The sequence below is a fragment of the Dermacentor albipictus genome, chromosome 3 (assembly GCF_038994185.2).
Source record: "Dermacentor albipictus isolate Rhodes 1998 colony chromosome 3, USDA_Dalb.pri_finalv2, whole genome shotgun sequence".
NCBI lineage: Eukaryota > Metazoa > Arthropoda > Arachnida > Ixodida > Ixodidae > Dermacentor > Dermacentor albipictus.
The window spans coordinates 9,334,738-9,347,956 of record NC_091823.1 but is presented as its reverse complement, the minus strand read 5'-3'; the positions used below and the strand labels follow the sequence as shown (position 1 = coordinate 9,347,956).

Here is a 13,219-nt window from a genome sequence, read left to right as displayed (position 1 = left end):
TTCGTGTGCACTTGACCACAAAAGATTTTGGAACAAGTAAATTGTAAACAAGTTAAAGTTACTCCTAGCTTCGCCACTTGATGTAAAATTCTTGACTGTAGTGTGATAGTCATGTGGGATGGTACATGCAGTATCCTTGAATTATGTTGAGGGTGCGTTATCCTTGATGAAATTTAATTAAAACTTCTGCGGTCAGAGGTACCGTTCGGTATTTATATAAAGGCAAGCAATTCTACACCTCACACAACAAATGCAGCAGCCTTAGCCTTGAGTAACACACAAACATCATCTGTGTACTGAGCACCAAAATGTGGAATACGGTAGATCAAAGTTTGTTGTTGTGCGATCTCACATACAGCAAGGATTATCTGCCTCTTTGTGCAGTGATTAGCACCACTGTAGCATAAGTCACTTTTGCAGTGTCTGCATGAACCGGGCCTGCATGGTTATACTCAATTTCACTCTGACATTAAGGCACGTAGCAAACCAAGCGGAAAAAAAGGGAAGTGCATTTGACGTTAAAATAGCCTATTTTAGAAATACTTTGCAGCAAAAGATACTTGAATGTGTTCAGCAGAAGTGGAGTTATTGGCAATCAGATTGTCTTCGATGCCCTACGCGGTGCTCTCGCTTCTCCTTCAATGCTTTGCACTACGTTCCTCTTAACTGAACGTCACCGTGGCACGCCGTTCAAATTTTATTTTGGATGTTCAAGTTGATGCCACTACTTCCAATTTTGGCATCTATGATGCGCTAAATTCGGAGGCTATCCCTCAATTTAGGGTTGAGTTCATGGTATCTCCAGAGGGGTCTCATCCCTTTGCTGTGCTACAGTATACGAGATAGTAACATGCAGCTGTGTTTTCTTGCACCGAATGGCACGAGCAGGACATTTCTTTGTGCATTCATCTTTACGGCAATCGCACAACAAATTGTCGCCTTTTGGCAGTGCCCACATCGGGTAAGCAATGGATGCCACACTGCAGACTTGCGTTGAAAGGATTCCTGACATAACAACTGTCGACCATGATGGTGACACGCCTCAAAGGTGCGGAACTCCGGAAACACGACCTGTTCTAGAGAAATCTTGGCGCTCGGGCTGGCGGATAATAGCTACATCCAAATTGTGCATTTTGAAGTGGTCTACCAAAACGTCTAGCCAGGAGCGGTCAGGAGTGAGCGCCCGCTGGCAAGTGTATGGTGGTCTGACCTTAAACCTTACGCTTGGTTCTATGACACTGATAAGTAGTGTAGCCACAGCTTAATTCCTATGCAGGAGGCCGCAGCTGAGCGCCAGCAGACGATATTCAGCTTCTTCCGGAACTACGTAATTCTTATCGAAATACGAAACAGATTTTCACTTACTTTAGCCTGTTTATTAAACTGCGTCAATGAATATACAGAGCAACTGCCAGAAGAATTGCACTGACCCTAACACCCTCGTTGATTGGTGTCAGCTATCAGCCAATAGCAGCCGTCTATGGGAATATATTTGATATGACTACATATGCAAGCCACCAGCAGCCTCGAGATGGGCGATTCATTTGAAAAGAGTGAGAAAAAAGTGAGTGAGTGAGAAAGGCCTTATTTAAAAAGAGCGAGAAAAAGGCGGCTTTGTGCTCCTCTTCAGAGTTCCACGTGCCGTGCACGACTGCAAAATTAGGCTATGTTCCCAGCAGTGTATGCTATCAGTGGACTTTTTTTTCACCAAGCCTGAGAGGTGGTTCAGGACCTTTTAAATCCTGCTAATGTTGTGAATATATGCTTAGATTGGGGAACTTTGTTCCGTTAACTTATGATCTGCATAGTGCTTCAATGGCCACTGCGCAGGAACTAGGAACGCATTTACTAAATTACCTCGCTGTGCTGTTGGGTGGGTTCAATAGCCTGTTGTGACATGACCATCAGAAGATGACAGCTGTTATTAGCCCAAGATTGCAACATACTAGCACGCACATTAGCCTAGCATGCGATTTTATTGAGTTGAGATTACATTATGCTAGTATAGGCCACCTTGAGCGACTGTACTAGCCTGCCACTTCTGGGCCAACATCATGGCTGGCCAGTGTGAATAAGCTGGCGCTGGAAATCGCTTCTGCAATCCTCACGGGCCGCCTCCAGGAATATTTCCTAAGAGCTAGGTTGTATGATGAGGCCATATGTGCAAGTGCATCAACATTAGGTTTTTGCTCAGACATATTGCGCATTCCCGCTTTATGTGCACGAGAGAATGTACCTCTGTAATATAGAAAAGGCGATGCAATGTTGCAAGTTGCAGACTTGCAAAATCTTGCATTTTGAGAAACCTATGTCTATCATGGGGGGGGAGGGTTACATGGTAATACTTTGATATCATCGTGTGATATCAAAATATCAAAAGAAATATGATCGATAAATTTATTCATAATTGGCTTCTTGCACAAGGTGCAGAAGGGAGTCAATCCCTGTTGAGATATTCGATCGCGATCAAAAATGCCTTGTGACACTTGTATTAATTAGTTCATGGAAATTGTTGCGACTTAACAGAGCGAAGCATAATCTCTTATCTCAAGCTCACTAAATTTCACAGCACCAAATCTTTACACACACACACACACACATACACACACACACACACACACACACTTTGACAAATATGGTATAGGTTCCTGCTGGCCCGGAAATTATATTCATGACGGAAGCTCGGACGCCACGTAAACATTGTAACACCGGCGCTTATGTGCACATTTGGCCCTCCCATCCACCTATCTCAACCCTCTCCTTTAGTACGGAGTCTGTTGCATCTCGTAGTACATCAAATATTTTATGTTCGATGTAGTAGAACTTCTACCACACGGTTGGGGAACATATTATAATTTGATACTAAACTTGTTTTCGAGGTTCCAGATCTGGCACCATCAACATTATCATATCGTGTGAGAGCAAAATTTTTCAACGTTTTGTAGCAGTGCGGCTTCATATGATAATGATGACCTGATGACATCGCAACGCTTTTGTTCATCCAGTGAATTTCTGCCACTTCTGCCGAAACCAAAACCGGTACGTGGGAACGAACAGTAATTCATGTATTCAATTATTTAAGGTGCTGTGTTGCTTTCCAATATTCTTTTTCAAGCTTTTGGAGTGCTTGTACCTTCATTTACCGAAGAAAGCTGACAAGCAAGAAATGTGTTCGTTCTAAAGCATTGAATTTGTCATTCATGCTGTTGATCAAACTGCTTCTAAGCACGCTCTGGGCTTTTCCGCCGAGACCTCTGATTCTGGACCAAGCAGCTTTGTTTTCCAACAAAGTCGTAGTGTAGAAAGCTCTGTGCCGTCAACGCCATAGGATATGATCCCACAAAGCTACGAAAAGACAGCAACGACAGTCGCGAAAGCTAAGCTGGCGATGAACCGAAGCGAAACTGTCCGACTGAATTAGATTCGCGGAAAGTGCATCCATGGAAAATGCATGCTTTTCTCATGTGTTTTCCCGCTAGTATTTAAGCCCGTCGTCTGCTTTGTTCGGTGTTGTATGGTCGGGCATGATCCATAATGTGCACTATTAAATAGCCATGTAGTCACGAGTTTCTGCTGTGCAGTAAATAGCATGCTCACGAAGTTTTATTGAGTAATGTTTAAGCTGCTAGCACAGGCGGTCTTCCTGATACACCATAACTTCTTGCTCAGCTTGTACGAAGGGCCAAAGTGCAAGAGAAACGATGCTCTTGTTGCTGTAGAAGATTCCATGGGCTTCAAAGAGCAAGATTCGTAGTAACCGCACTGCTGCTACGTATACCTTTTCACTTGCCATTCCCCTAAATGCATGCATGCCTGTGCTATGTCTCTGTGTGTAATGACGGATGTACCGCCAAATTGAGTGTCCCATGTGTTCTGGCTTTCATTTCTTTTGCAGCAGTCAAAGGGAAATTCTTTTAAATGCGATCATGCATCCCATCTTGTACGTGTGGTTATATATAAAAGGCAGCTGCATCCAGTGACACCGGGAATCGAGTTTAAATGAGTCACGTTTAATAGCGTGGGTTGCATTACGGGTAATAGGATGTGCTGTACAAACTCTATGGCTGTACATTTGCTGTACTCTGATTACGGGCACTTGCAAAGGCAAAATTTCGACTGCCACTGCTTATATTCTTTCAATTGACGAACAATTCATTTTTGACACTGGTTTTCTTTCTATTTTTTCCCGAGCCTCTGCTGCACTACTGCAATATCAGAAAACTCGCTGAATGGCCCTAATAGCTATAGCGTCGTCCGCTTGCCATTCTAAATAGGTGCGAGACGTGTTGAAATTGTTGTACATTTTATCCGCCGTGAAGTTTCAGGACCTCAAACGCCACAATTTATTTTTATGCGGAAGCATTATATGCCCTATTACACGAAAATCCGCCATTGTAGTCGGCGGCGCGATGCAACGATGGTACCAAAAATGGCCGATGGCAAAGAGTAAAACCGCATCAAAAAATACTTGAGTTCACGTCAAATTTCTCAGAGAGGTTTCTGTGAACAAAGTAAATTAATGCCTTTGAAAAGAAAATTAAGTCAATTTTGCTGCATGGAAATCGAACCCGGGCCTCCGGGGTGCGAGACGAGCATGCTTCCCCGACGCCACGGCGGCCTCGCGGTTCTGTGCCTAGTGCGTGCATTGTTGGTCACGTGACAGCGCAGTCAATGGGTAGGAGGTGGTGCCATGTCATGAGTCTAAAATTACTGTTAAAATAAGCATTAATGTCCAATTGAATGCCGCTGAGCGGTCCTTTGAAGTATGAACTCCTCGCGGGCAAGTGAGTGCGTTGAGACACTTGGCGCGTTTTCATTTGGTCTTGCAGCACTTCCGGTTTAATTACTTTAATTATGGGGTTTTACGTGCCAAAACCATTTTCTGATTATGAGGCACGCTGTAGTGGAGGACTCCGGAAATTTCGACCACCTGGGGTTCTTTAACGTGCACCTAAAGCTAAGTACACGGGTGTTTTCGCATTTCGCCCCCATCGAAATGCGGCCGCCATGGCCGGGATTCGATCCCGCGACCTCGTGCTCAGCAGCCAAACACCATGTAGTAATGTACAAAATTCATGGGTTACGTTATAAATATATCAGAGCTACAAGTTGGGTTACTGGGTCTGGAATAATTAGAATTTTTAATCACCGAGGCAATCAGAGTGCAAATTCAAAATCTGAAAAAAAAGAAGTACAATTAATACAAAAATTCATGGGTTTTATTATAGATATATCAGATCATAACTTTAGTTACAAGTTGAGTTATGTGTCTGGAACAATTAGAAATCACTGATTACAGCACACCAAAGCACAGAATCGTAGACGTTGGCGAAATTCCTGGAAACCCGAAAGTAGAAAGCGGAAGTAATGAAGTCACTAATGACGTCGCACACAAGGTGTCATGATATTTAACTGGCTAATTAATGAAAAACAGTTGCCTTCGAGTTAGGTTCGTGCGTTGCGCTCGCCTAAAGTTAACCTAAAGAACATCAATGCCAATGTGCGAGTGCCACAAGACGCACCTAAGTCAAAGATTAGGGTCGCCTACCATTTTGTTTTAGCGCGCGGGTTACAGCGGGCGGCGCAACGGCACGCACTGGGTGGAGCTACAGCTACTACGTAGACGAGTCGTCGCACATTGGCGCGAGAGCAGCGGCGTGTGCATGCGCACTATCACTTGGCACTGAAGCGGCCGAACCGTGGCAGGTATTAATGACAGCCAAGTAATAGGGGCGATACGACAGCGTACGGCCGTGGGACACAGTCGGGTGGATGGCTTTTCAGAAACATAACGTGCACTTTCTTGCGTGGTCGTTGAACGGGCTGGCTAGGCTTACAAATGTTCGCCGAAGCAGCGCCACGAAACTCGACGGGACGTTTTTCTGCAACGACCGGAAGAAAGCATGCATGGATTCTTTATTGCGATCATCAGAAGAACTCAGTCGCATGTTCCGCAACGTTCCTACCACGCTGTCAGCTGCCGTGTTGGTTCCGTTCTGCATTAACCGCGGAGGCGAGCCTGCCGTCTTGTTGACGTTAAGGGCACGGAGCCTCGCCAGGCACGGCGGGTTCATTAGCTTTCCTGGAGGCATCGCCGACGAAAACGACGGGTCAGCTATGGAAACTGCGCTTCGGGAAACTGAAGAGGAGCTCGGGATAGCGCCTGCAAACGTGGACGTGTGGGGATCTCTTCACTCTCTTCCGTCTCTGGGCTCCACGATTTCTGTCACGCCCGTTGTCGGATTTGTGAAATCCAAATCGTTGATGGACGAGCTCACAGTTAATGAAGACGAAGTGGAAAAAGTGTTTATGCCATCTTTGCGAAGCCTGTGCGACCCTCGCGACTGGGAGTACACGTGCTGGAAATACCCCGGTGTACCGGACCATGCGTCGCCAGTTTTTGTTCTCAGCGCTGACGAAAAGATTTGGGGACTAACTGCAAGAATATTGCATCTGTGTATGGCCAGTATTTTACCAGAACTGTACTGCAGAAGTTACCCAGCCTTAAACGTTACTAATGGTGGCAGTAAGCTCTAATGATGCTCTTACTGATGTGCACGGCGCTTCTGAAACAGTTCGCTCTTCAGACGGCAGACGAAACTTGCCCTGCTAGTGCAGCAACTTAACAAATTGACTACAAAACCATAGATGACGAAACTGTGAAAGGCAACAGCTGCGGACACTGCGCACACTTCGAGCTTCGAAGCAGTCGCAAAAGCTAGAAAGTCATTAAAGGCATCGCCACAGTTTCGTAAACAAAACCGTGTATTGAATTTTTACACGTTTCCGGCGTGTTCCCTCACAAACTGCGCACTTACAGCTTATGATTCATCTAACGCAGCATTGTGCTAGGCTGCGAATCTGTGCTCGTCCCAGAAGTAGCTTTTTTTTGTCGGCCCAAAATGCAACTGTTCCATCAGCACGTACTCGATCGCACTGCTATCAACACTGTGGCGAGGCCTAGTGACAGTAATGGCAAGGAAAGGAGAGTAGCACTTATCGTATTTTGGAGTAAGTTTACGCTGTAGTGAAGTGCTGGACGGTAGAAATGTTTGCGTTTGACTCTCTCCTGAGCAACGCCTAACGAAGACGCCAAGGAACACTGACAAGATGGATTTTCGTCGGGATTATCACGTGCTGTCGCCCTGTGTGTAGCGCATTCGTAGATCATAATGGCGCCAAACCGTGGTTCATCTTCGTCTGGTGAACAAACAATGTGACCGCCCTTCATCTCCGACTCAATGCGCGCTCACGTGTTTTCGGTGATCATGAACTTTTCCCTCTAAGTCAAACCACGGGGTAAGTTTGGAGCTCGACAAGAATCGTGGTTGTGGTGTCGTGTCCAAATATGGGTGATGAGGGCGAGGGGCCCATTGCGCACTGGCCCAAGAAACGGTTCTGTCAACGTGTCAGCGCACCTTTCGAATGATTCTATCCTGCTGTGGCATCGTCATATCGTCGCCGCTGTTTATATCGTGGCACCTGCCATGTCGAGCGCGTTCAGAATCGAGCGATGCGATGGGACGGGAGGAGGAGTGGGCATCGGCCGTCGTCACAGGTTCGTTTGGTTAACGTTGAGGCTGCGTTTTTCAGCGCTGATAGACGAATTTTCAATTAAAGTTAATCTACTTGAGCAGGGGAAACGCTTACCACGTGTGAAGCTTGTAGGGTCTGCAAGATGATTAGTACCGGACATCGCTCCAGGACGCTCCAGCGGGTTTGAGCGCATTGCGCGGCATTTTTGACTACCACTAGTGGCCGCGAGGGAGCATGCCAGACTGCGCTTGGACCGTTTTATGAACGTAATCTTGTTTCGAATTTGAACAAAGTGCGCAGAACATTGTTATGATGATTTGTGCTTTCGTTTGGTTTATGAAGGGTCGACAACGACGCTGCAGTTTTGGCGAATAGCGGCGGCGGCGGCGCCGAAGAAAAAAGCCGCCAACGCTCTCGCCGCGCTGCAACAATGTCGTCTGGAGCCAAGCAGAAGCGTTCGTCGATTGACGCCGGCAGCAGCTGTGCAGGTGGGTATGCTGTGGTGCGCGTGGCGTAGTTATAATGCATGCTTATTTTGTGAAGGAGAGTTATAGTAAATTACATTCGAATGTGGTTATGATTAAGAAAGGCCAGTTAGCCTGAGTGGTGATGGCCGTTATTTCTCAACCAACAGGATATTCAAGTGTAGTTATACCCCCTTAGAGAAACATTGAGATGTTCGTGTGGGTCTAGTTCATGCTCAGCTGTTGAAGATTGTTACTGGAGCACACTAGTAATTGCATTATTGAAAGTAAGAGTTTTTGGTGGTGCTCAGGTACAAGCTGGCCCCATATTTTATGGGTGAGAAGTATCATTTGCATTTAACGCTTGAGTTAAAAGATTTGCTTGTTACATTGCAGGAATAACAGTTGGAAGCAAACGATTGAGGAAAACAAGCGCCTGCGAAGATGAGGACAGCCGGTGTAAGTATCGTTACAATACCAAAAATACGGCACACTGTAAAGAACTTAATCTTCACAAAAAAAACTAGCCATCAGTGTTTTTAACTTAGTGATGACTTTTTCTGCTACAAATATTGATAGGCGCACTTTTAACAAAAGGTAGTGCCTAAAAGGCAGTCACATGGGAGGGAATGAAAAACAAGCACAAAACTTGCACTGTTTATTAACTGGCATGGGCTGCTAAATATTTAGGAAACTTATGCCACAAAGAGCGCATGCACATAAACAGCTATCGCAATGTTGTCCACACGTGCACATCAAGAAACAATGTTGTACAGGTTGATAGATGGATCACTAACACAATTGCATGTAGACACTGTTGCAATTACCCAATTTTTACACGTGCTCATTGTGTCACGTATTTGCTACATATTTAGCAGCCCATGCCAGTGGATAAAAGTGCGAGATTGGCGCTTGTGCTTTGTACCCTCCTGTGTGATTGTCCTTTTGTGCTACCTTCTGCTACAAGCACGTCTAACATACTAGGCCATGAAAATGTTTTAGAAGATTAATAGGTTCGTCTGTGTATGTGAACACAAAAAGTTCTCTATAGGGCGAAAAATTTTTAATTGACGGTTTGTAATTTAGTGAGTGCCATCTGTCGCACAACTGATGAAGCTGCAGTGCTCTGTGAGCGAGAGTTGTGGTTAGAAAGTGTTTCGTTTCTCGGCTTCTGCCTGGCCTCTGCTGTGGCAGCTGCATGTGCTCTTCACTGCGCCAAAAATAATTGAAGACGCCATCACACCGTTCTCGTTTTCGTATATGACATGGACCTCTGACTGTCGAAGCATACCATTCAAACTGATCGTGTGTGGCGCTATCTGATTTGTAAAACTGCCACAGTTCGCCAGGCACATTGAGGCTTGGCACAGAAGGAACATTACGTTAAAAATTTCATATACTTGGAGACTGCTGATGCCAGCACTTGACTGGTACGAGTGACATGAACTCCTTCAACAATGAGTGGATGGTACGTTGTTGAAACACACTGCCAATGTGTCCCCGAGTGACCACACTTGGTGTTGTAGACTGGCCGCGCGTAGCGACCACCGTGTAAGGCGGCTCGCCTGGTTTCCTCTTTCCTGCTGACAGAGGATAGAGAGAACCAATTCTATGTTCATTTAACTGCGACATAATTTTCTAGATGCTAAAATGCTCACAAAAATAAACGCTCTGTGACTAGTGGTGTTTTCATTGCAAGCGCCGTCGGCTGCTGCTTCGACAACCGGGAGCTAGGCCTACTGGCTCAAGTGATCGGTGGCTGCCAACAAAGTTAGCAGGCCAAGTGTGATGCTCCACTTAGGAAAGTCTTATTACTATGGTCCTTTTTCGGTGCTCGGTAAATACGGGACTCTCAAATGGAACACCATTCTCTCGACTGCATGCACTAACTGCCACTGATGAAGACGGTAGGCATTGCTCGCTGGCCCTGGGTGTGGCCATTTACGAAGCCTCTGCCAACAATTGAATGCATAGCTTTTGTGAATTCTTTAACTCATGTATGAATATTAAGAGGCTAAATGAAAATACATTGGAATATTTGTACACCATTGGCAGCAAAGAGCAAACCGGGCGAACTGCCTCGCACGGTGGTCACTGCACACTGCTCATCTGCGAAACCAACTTGAAACAAACTGCCCTCGGATGGTGTGTTTCGATCACTTCAGTGGGGTAATGCTGGGCGCTGAATGTCATATGAGGCGCACTTTCTACATCACTTGTCCATGTGTAATTACATTACTTGACGACATGTGATTATAATATTTATTATAATTACACGTCAGCGACAACTTGTTGCAGATATTTCGACCCCGTCACTGACGACAGAAGTAGCGCCTTGATCACGCCTACATATTGTGGGGTTCTCACCCGTGCTCTTGGGACAAAGCAACGACAACACAGTAGTGCAAACAATCGCAAGGGCATTTATCGCACCTTTCATAGACTGATGCCTGCTAGCCGAGTTGCTATACACAAAACATGACAATGGGCGCGCGACTAATCGCGGAAGTCCTACACACCGCGACTGCATATCGAGTGAATATGTTCGCCCAATGCTGGACACCAAACTCCTGGTCGTTCATGCGTAGGGTCACGGGAACGGTGGCGTGTTTGAACGATCGTGTTCTTCCATTCCGGGGTAGGCCTCGCGAGACGGTCTCGCAGAAGCATGGATCGGCGCATGCGCAGAACACCCGCGCCGCTTGCCAACCCCAAGCCAACGAGGAAGAGCCTTCTCCTTATTGCGCCCAAGTAACCCCACCGTTAGGCGGCGTTAGCAGAGCAACACTCGTGCCATCTCTCGTACTACCCTGTAAGCATACCGACCGCCACTGTAAAGCCACACGGCAAAGCCGGATTACAAGGGACGAGCGATAGTCGCGCATCCCCACAGTATCTAATATTGGCGTAAGCTTACCAAGTCACTCTTACATAGATTGCTGGTAGTCCTGCATGGAGCGCAAATGCACCAATATGGACACCTGGGTGAGCTGGTATTGTCTGGATAGGGTGAATAGCAAAAAAAAAAAAGACAAACTGAGTGCTACCACTGCTTTCGCAAGCTCTGTGACTGTCCATCCTCATTCATTTTGAGCTTTCTATATTTCCAGCAAAATGCGTCTGCCTTTAAGAGCATCTCAAAGATTGCAGGCCGAAATAACCTCACGGCGCTGGTATATGACAATTCAGTAGCTGCAACTATCGCGGTGAGAACTGGCTCGGCGAAGAGCAAGGTATAGCGCAAGTTGTGTGCTGTGATGGCATCTCTGGCCATCGCTTATCATGCTGCCATGCTGCTTTCCTCGCAGGATAGCTCTTGGACGGAGACCGAAATAAACTTGTGTGTGCTCCGTTTAGCAGTGAAGCAATTTGTTCACCCATACTCAACACAACTAGCCTGCCTTTTCATGAATATGGTGCAATCGAAACCATCACAAACAGCGTCTCAAGGTGTGCTAGGGCTGCACTGGTTGTTCGTCTGCTTCTCGTATCCAACCATGTAGAGGGCGCTCGTGACAGCCATATTCGTGCATGTGCAACAGCATTCTTGCAAACCCTAAATTGCGCCACAATACTAGATGCTTGCTTTTGCATGTTTATTCAACAGCGTGCGTAATGTGCACTGATTTTTAAAGGAAAACGTACATTGCAAAGTAAGCTTATTTCTGTTCAGCTGTCACCTTCTCGTCGAACGGCAGCTTCTTTCCACTTCCAAAATGCCACACCAGATTGCATGGTTGTCCTTCCAGTTGTCATTACAGGGCAGCTGGGCTTTTTTATGAAAAACAGTTTCAGGTAATGGCTGTTACCAGTGGCTTGTAAGGCACCCCATTGGTATGCTAAGTAAAGATCGCCATAAAACACTTAAGAGGAAGCCTTGGGAATGGGAATAGAGAAATCGTTTTTCTTGGCAACCACTGTGCCAAATTTGATATGGTTTGTTGAAATTAAAAGAAAAAGTTGGGATGTAGAGACGACCTGCCGTGGTTGCTCAGTGGCTATGGTGTTGGGCTGCTGAGCACGAGGTCGCGGGATCGAATCCCGGCCACGGCGGCCGCATTTCGATGGGGGCGGAATGCGAAAACGCCCCTGTACTTAGCTTTAGGTGCACGTTAAAGAACCCCAGGTGGTCGAAATTTCCGGAGTCCTCCACTACGGCATGCCTCATAATCAGAAAATGGTTTTGGCACGTAAAACCCCCTAATTTTATTGTAGAGACTGTTAGCAAATATTTTATTTAGGCCTAAATATTTTAATAAAAATTGTTGGAAATAAAAAATTTTCGGGAAATGAAACTACGACGATTACAACTCTAACTCAGTAATCAAAGATGATATCACAATCCTGTAAATTGTATCTAATAGTACATCTAAAGTCGACAAAATTCATGCATTATATATGGCTCTCAAATAGTCTACTAATATGCGAGTGTGACTTTTGTGAAACCCTTGCAAACAGTGGCAAATTCACGTAAGATGTAAATTGATACATCAAATTTGTTTGCTTTGGATGCGCTAATGCATATAGTTTACAGAACTGCAGTTACTGTTTTGATACAGTGCTACGAATTTGTAAACTTTGTGCTTCCATGTTTTTCAAGCTTACCAATATCTGCAAGCTTCATTAAAAAAAATTCTGGCCCTAAATGAAAATTCTGCTTCCGCCAGTTACTAGAATTTCACATTCTCTCTCTCAAATGAAACGTATCTCTATATCGGCCCAGTGGATATATCAGAAAAGTGTTTTTGTGTTTCACATGTATCTAAGTGGGTGGCATCAGGTGATGTAGCTGAGATGTCACAAACAGTACTGGCAAAGCTCTCAGATAAGCATGTAGCAGGTACTAGTGTTTGGGCTTTTAGCATAATGTATTTCCTTAAAGGGACACTAAAAGCAAATACTAAGTCGACGTGGACTGTTTAAATATCATTCCAGAAACCTCGTAACGCGTGTTTGGTACACAAGAAAACTCTTAGTTTACGAGAAAAATGCATTTGAAGAGTTTGAATACCGTTTTCAAAATTGAAATCTCCCGCCACCCTACCGGCGGAGTGGTGACGTTGCATATGCAATCATCACCTTTTGCTGCTGTCAAACGGCGCCTGACAGACGGCGGTACCAAGCCAAGACAGACTGGTGAATTCACCGCTGCAGCTGCTTTTTGGTCAAGTGGCGTAAACCCTTTGGGCAGCCCGCGACTAGAGTGTATGAGGTTGAAT

At 45.6% G+C, this 13,219-nt stretch overlaps 2 protein-coding genes across 4 annotated transcripts in view; both read left to right on the top strand.

The window, feature by feature from the left end:
- Nucleotides 1-5,712: 5,712 nt before the first annotated feature.
- Nucleotides 5,713-6,761, top strand: LOC139057219 (mitochondrial coenzyme A diphosphatase NUDT8-like). The gene has a single exon (XM_070535065.1). The coding sequence runs from the start codon at nucleotides 5,773-5,775 to the stop codon at nucleotides 6,535-6,537; it is 765 nt and encodes a 254-aa protein (XP_070391166.1). The 5' UTR covers nucleotides 5,713-5,772; the 3' UTR covers nucleotides 6,538-6,761.
- Nucleotides 6,762-6,894: 133 nt separating this feature from the next.
- Nucleotides 6,895-13,219, top strand: part of rno (PHD finger protein rhinoceros) — a 75,174-nt gene continuing 68,849 nt past the window's right edge. Inside the window, exons 1-3 of one of the 3 annotated variants that reach the window (XM_070535064.1) lie at nucleotides 6,895-7,299; nucleotides 7,879-8,024; nucleotides 8,397-8,459. In XM_070535064.1, the coding sequence (XP_070391165.1) occupies nucleotides 7,967-8,024; nucleotides 8,397-8,459 (121 nt within the window). In that variant the 5' untranslated portion in view covers nucleotides 6,895-7,299; nucleotides 7,879-7,966. Of the gene's footprint in view, nucleotides 7,300-7,382; nucleotides 7,559-7,878; nucleotides 8,025-8,396; nucleotides 8,460-13,219 lie in introns of those variants that run through there. The other 2 variants (XM_070535063.1, XM_070535062.1) reach the window with 2 other exon arrangements.

Coding starts and splice junctions, on each gene's coding strand:
- LOC139057219 (XM_070535065.1), top strand. CDS start 5,773: ATGGCTTTTCAGAAACATAACGTGCACTTTCTTGCGTGGTCGTTGAAC.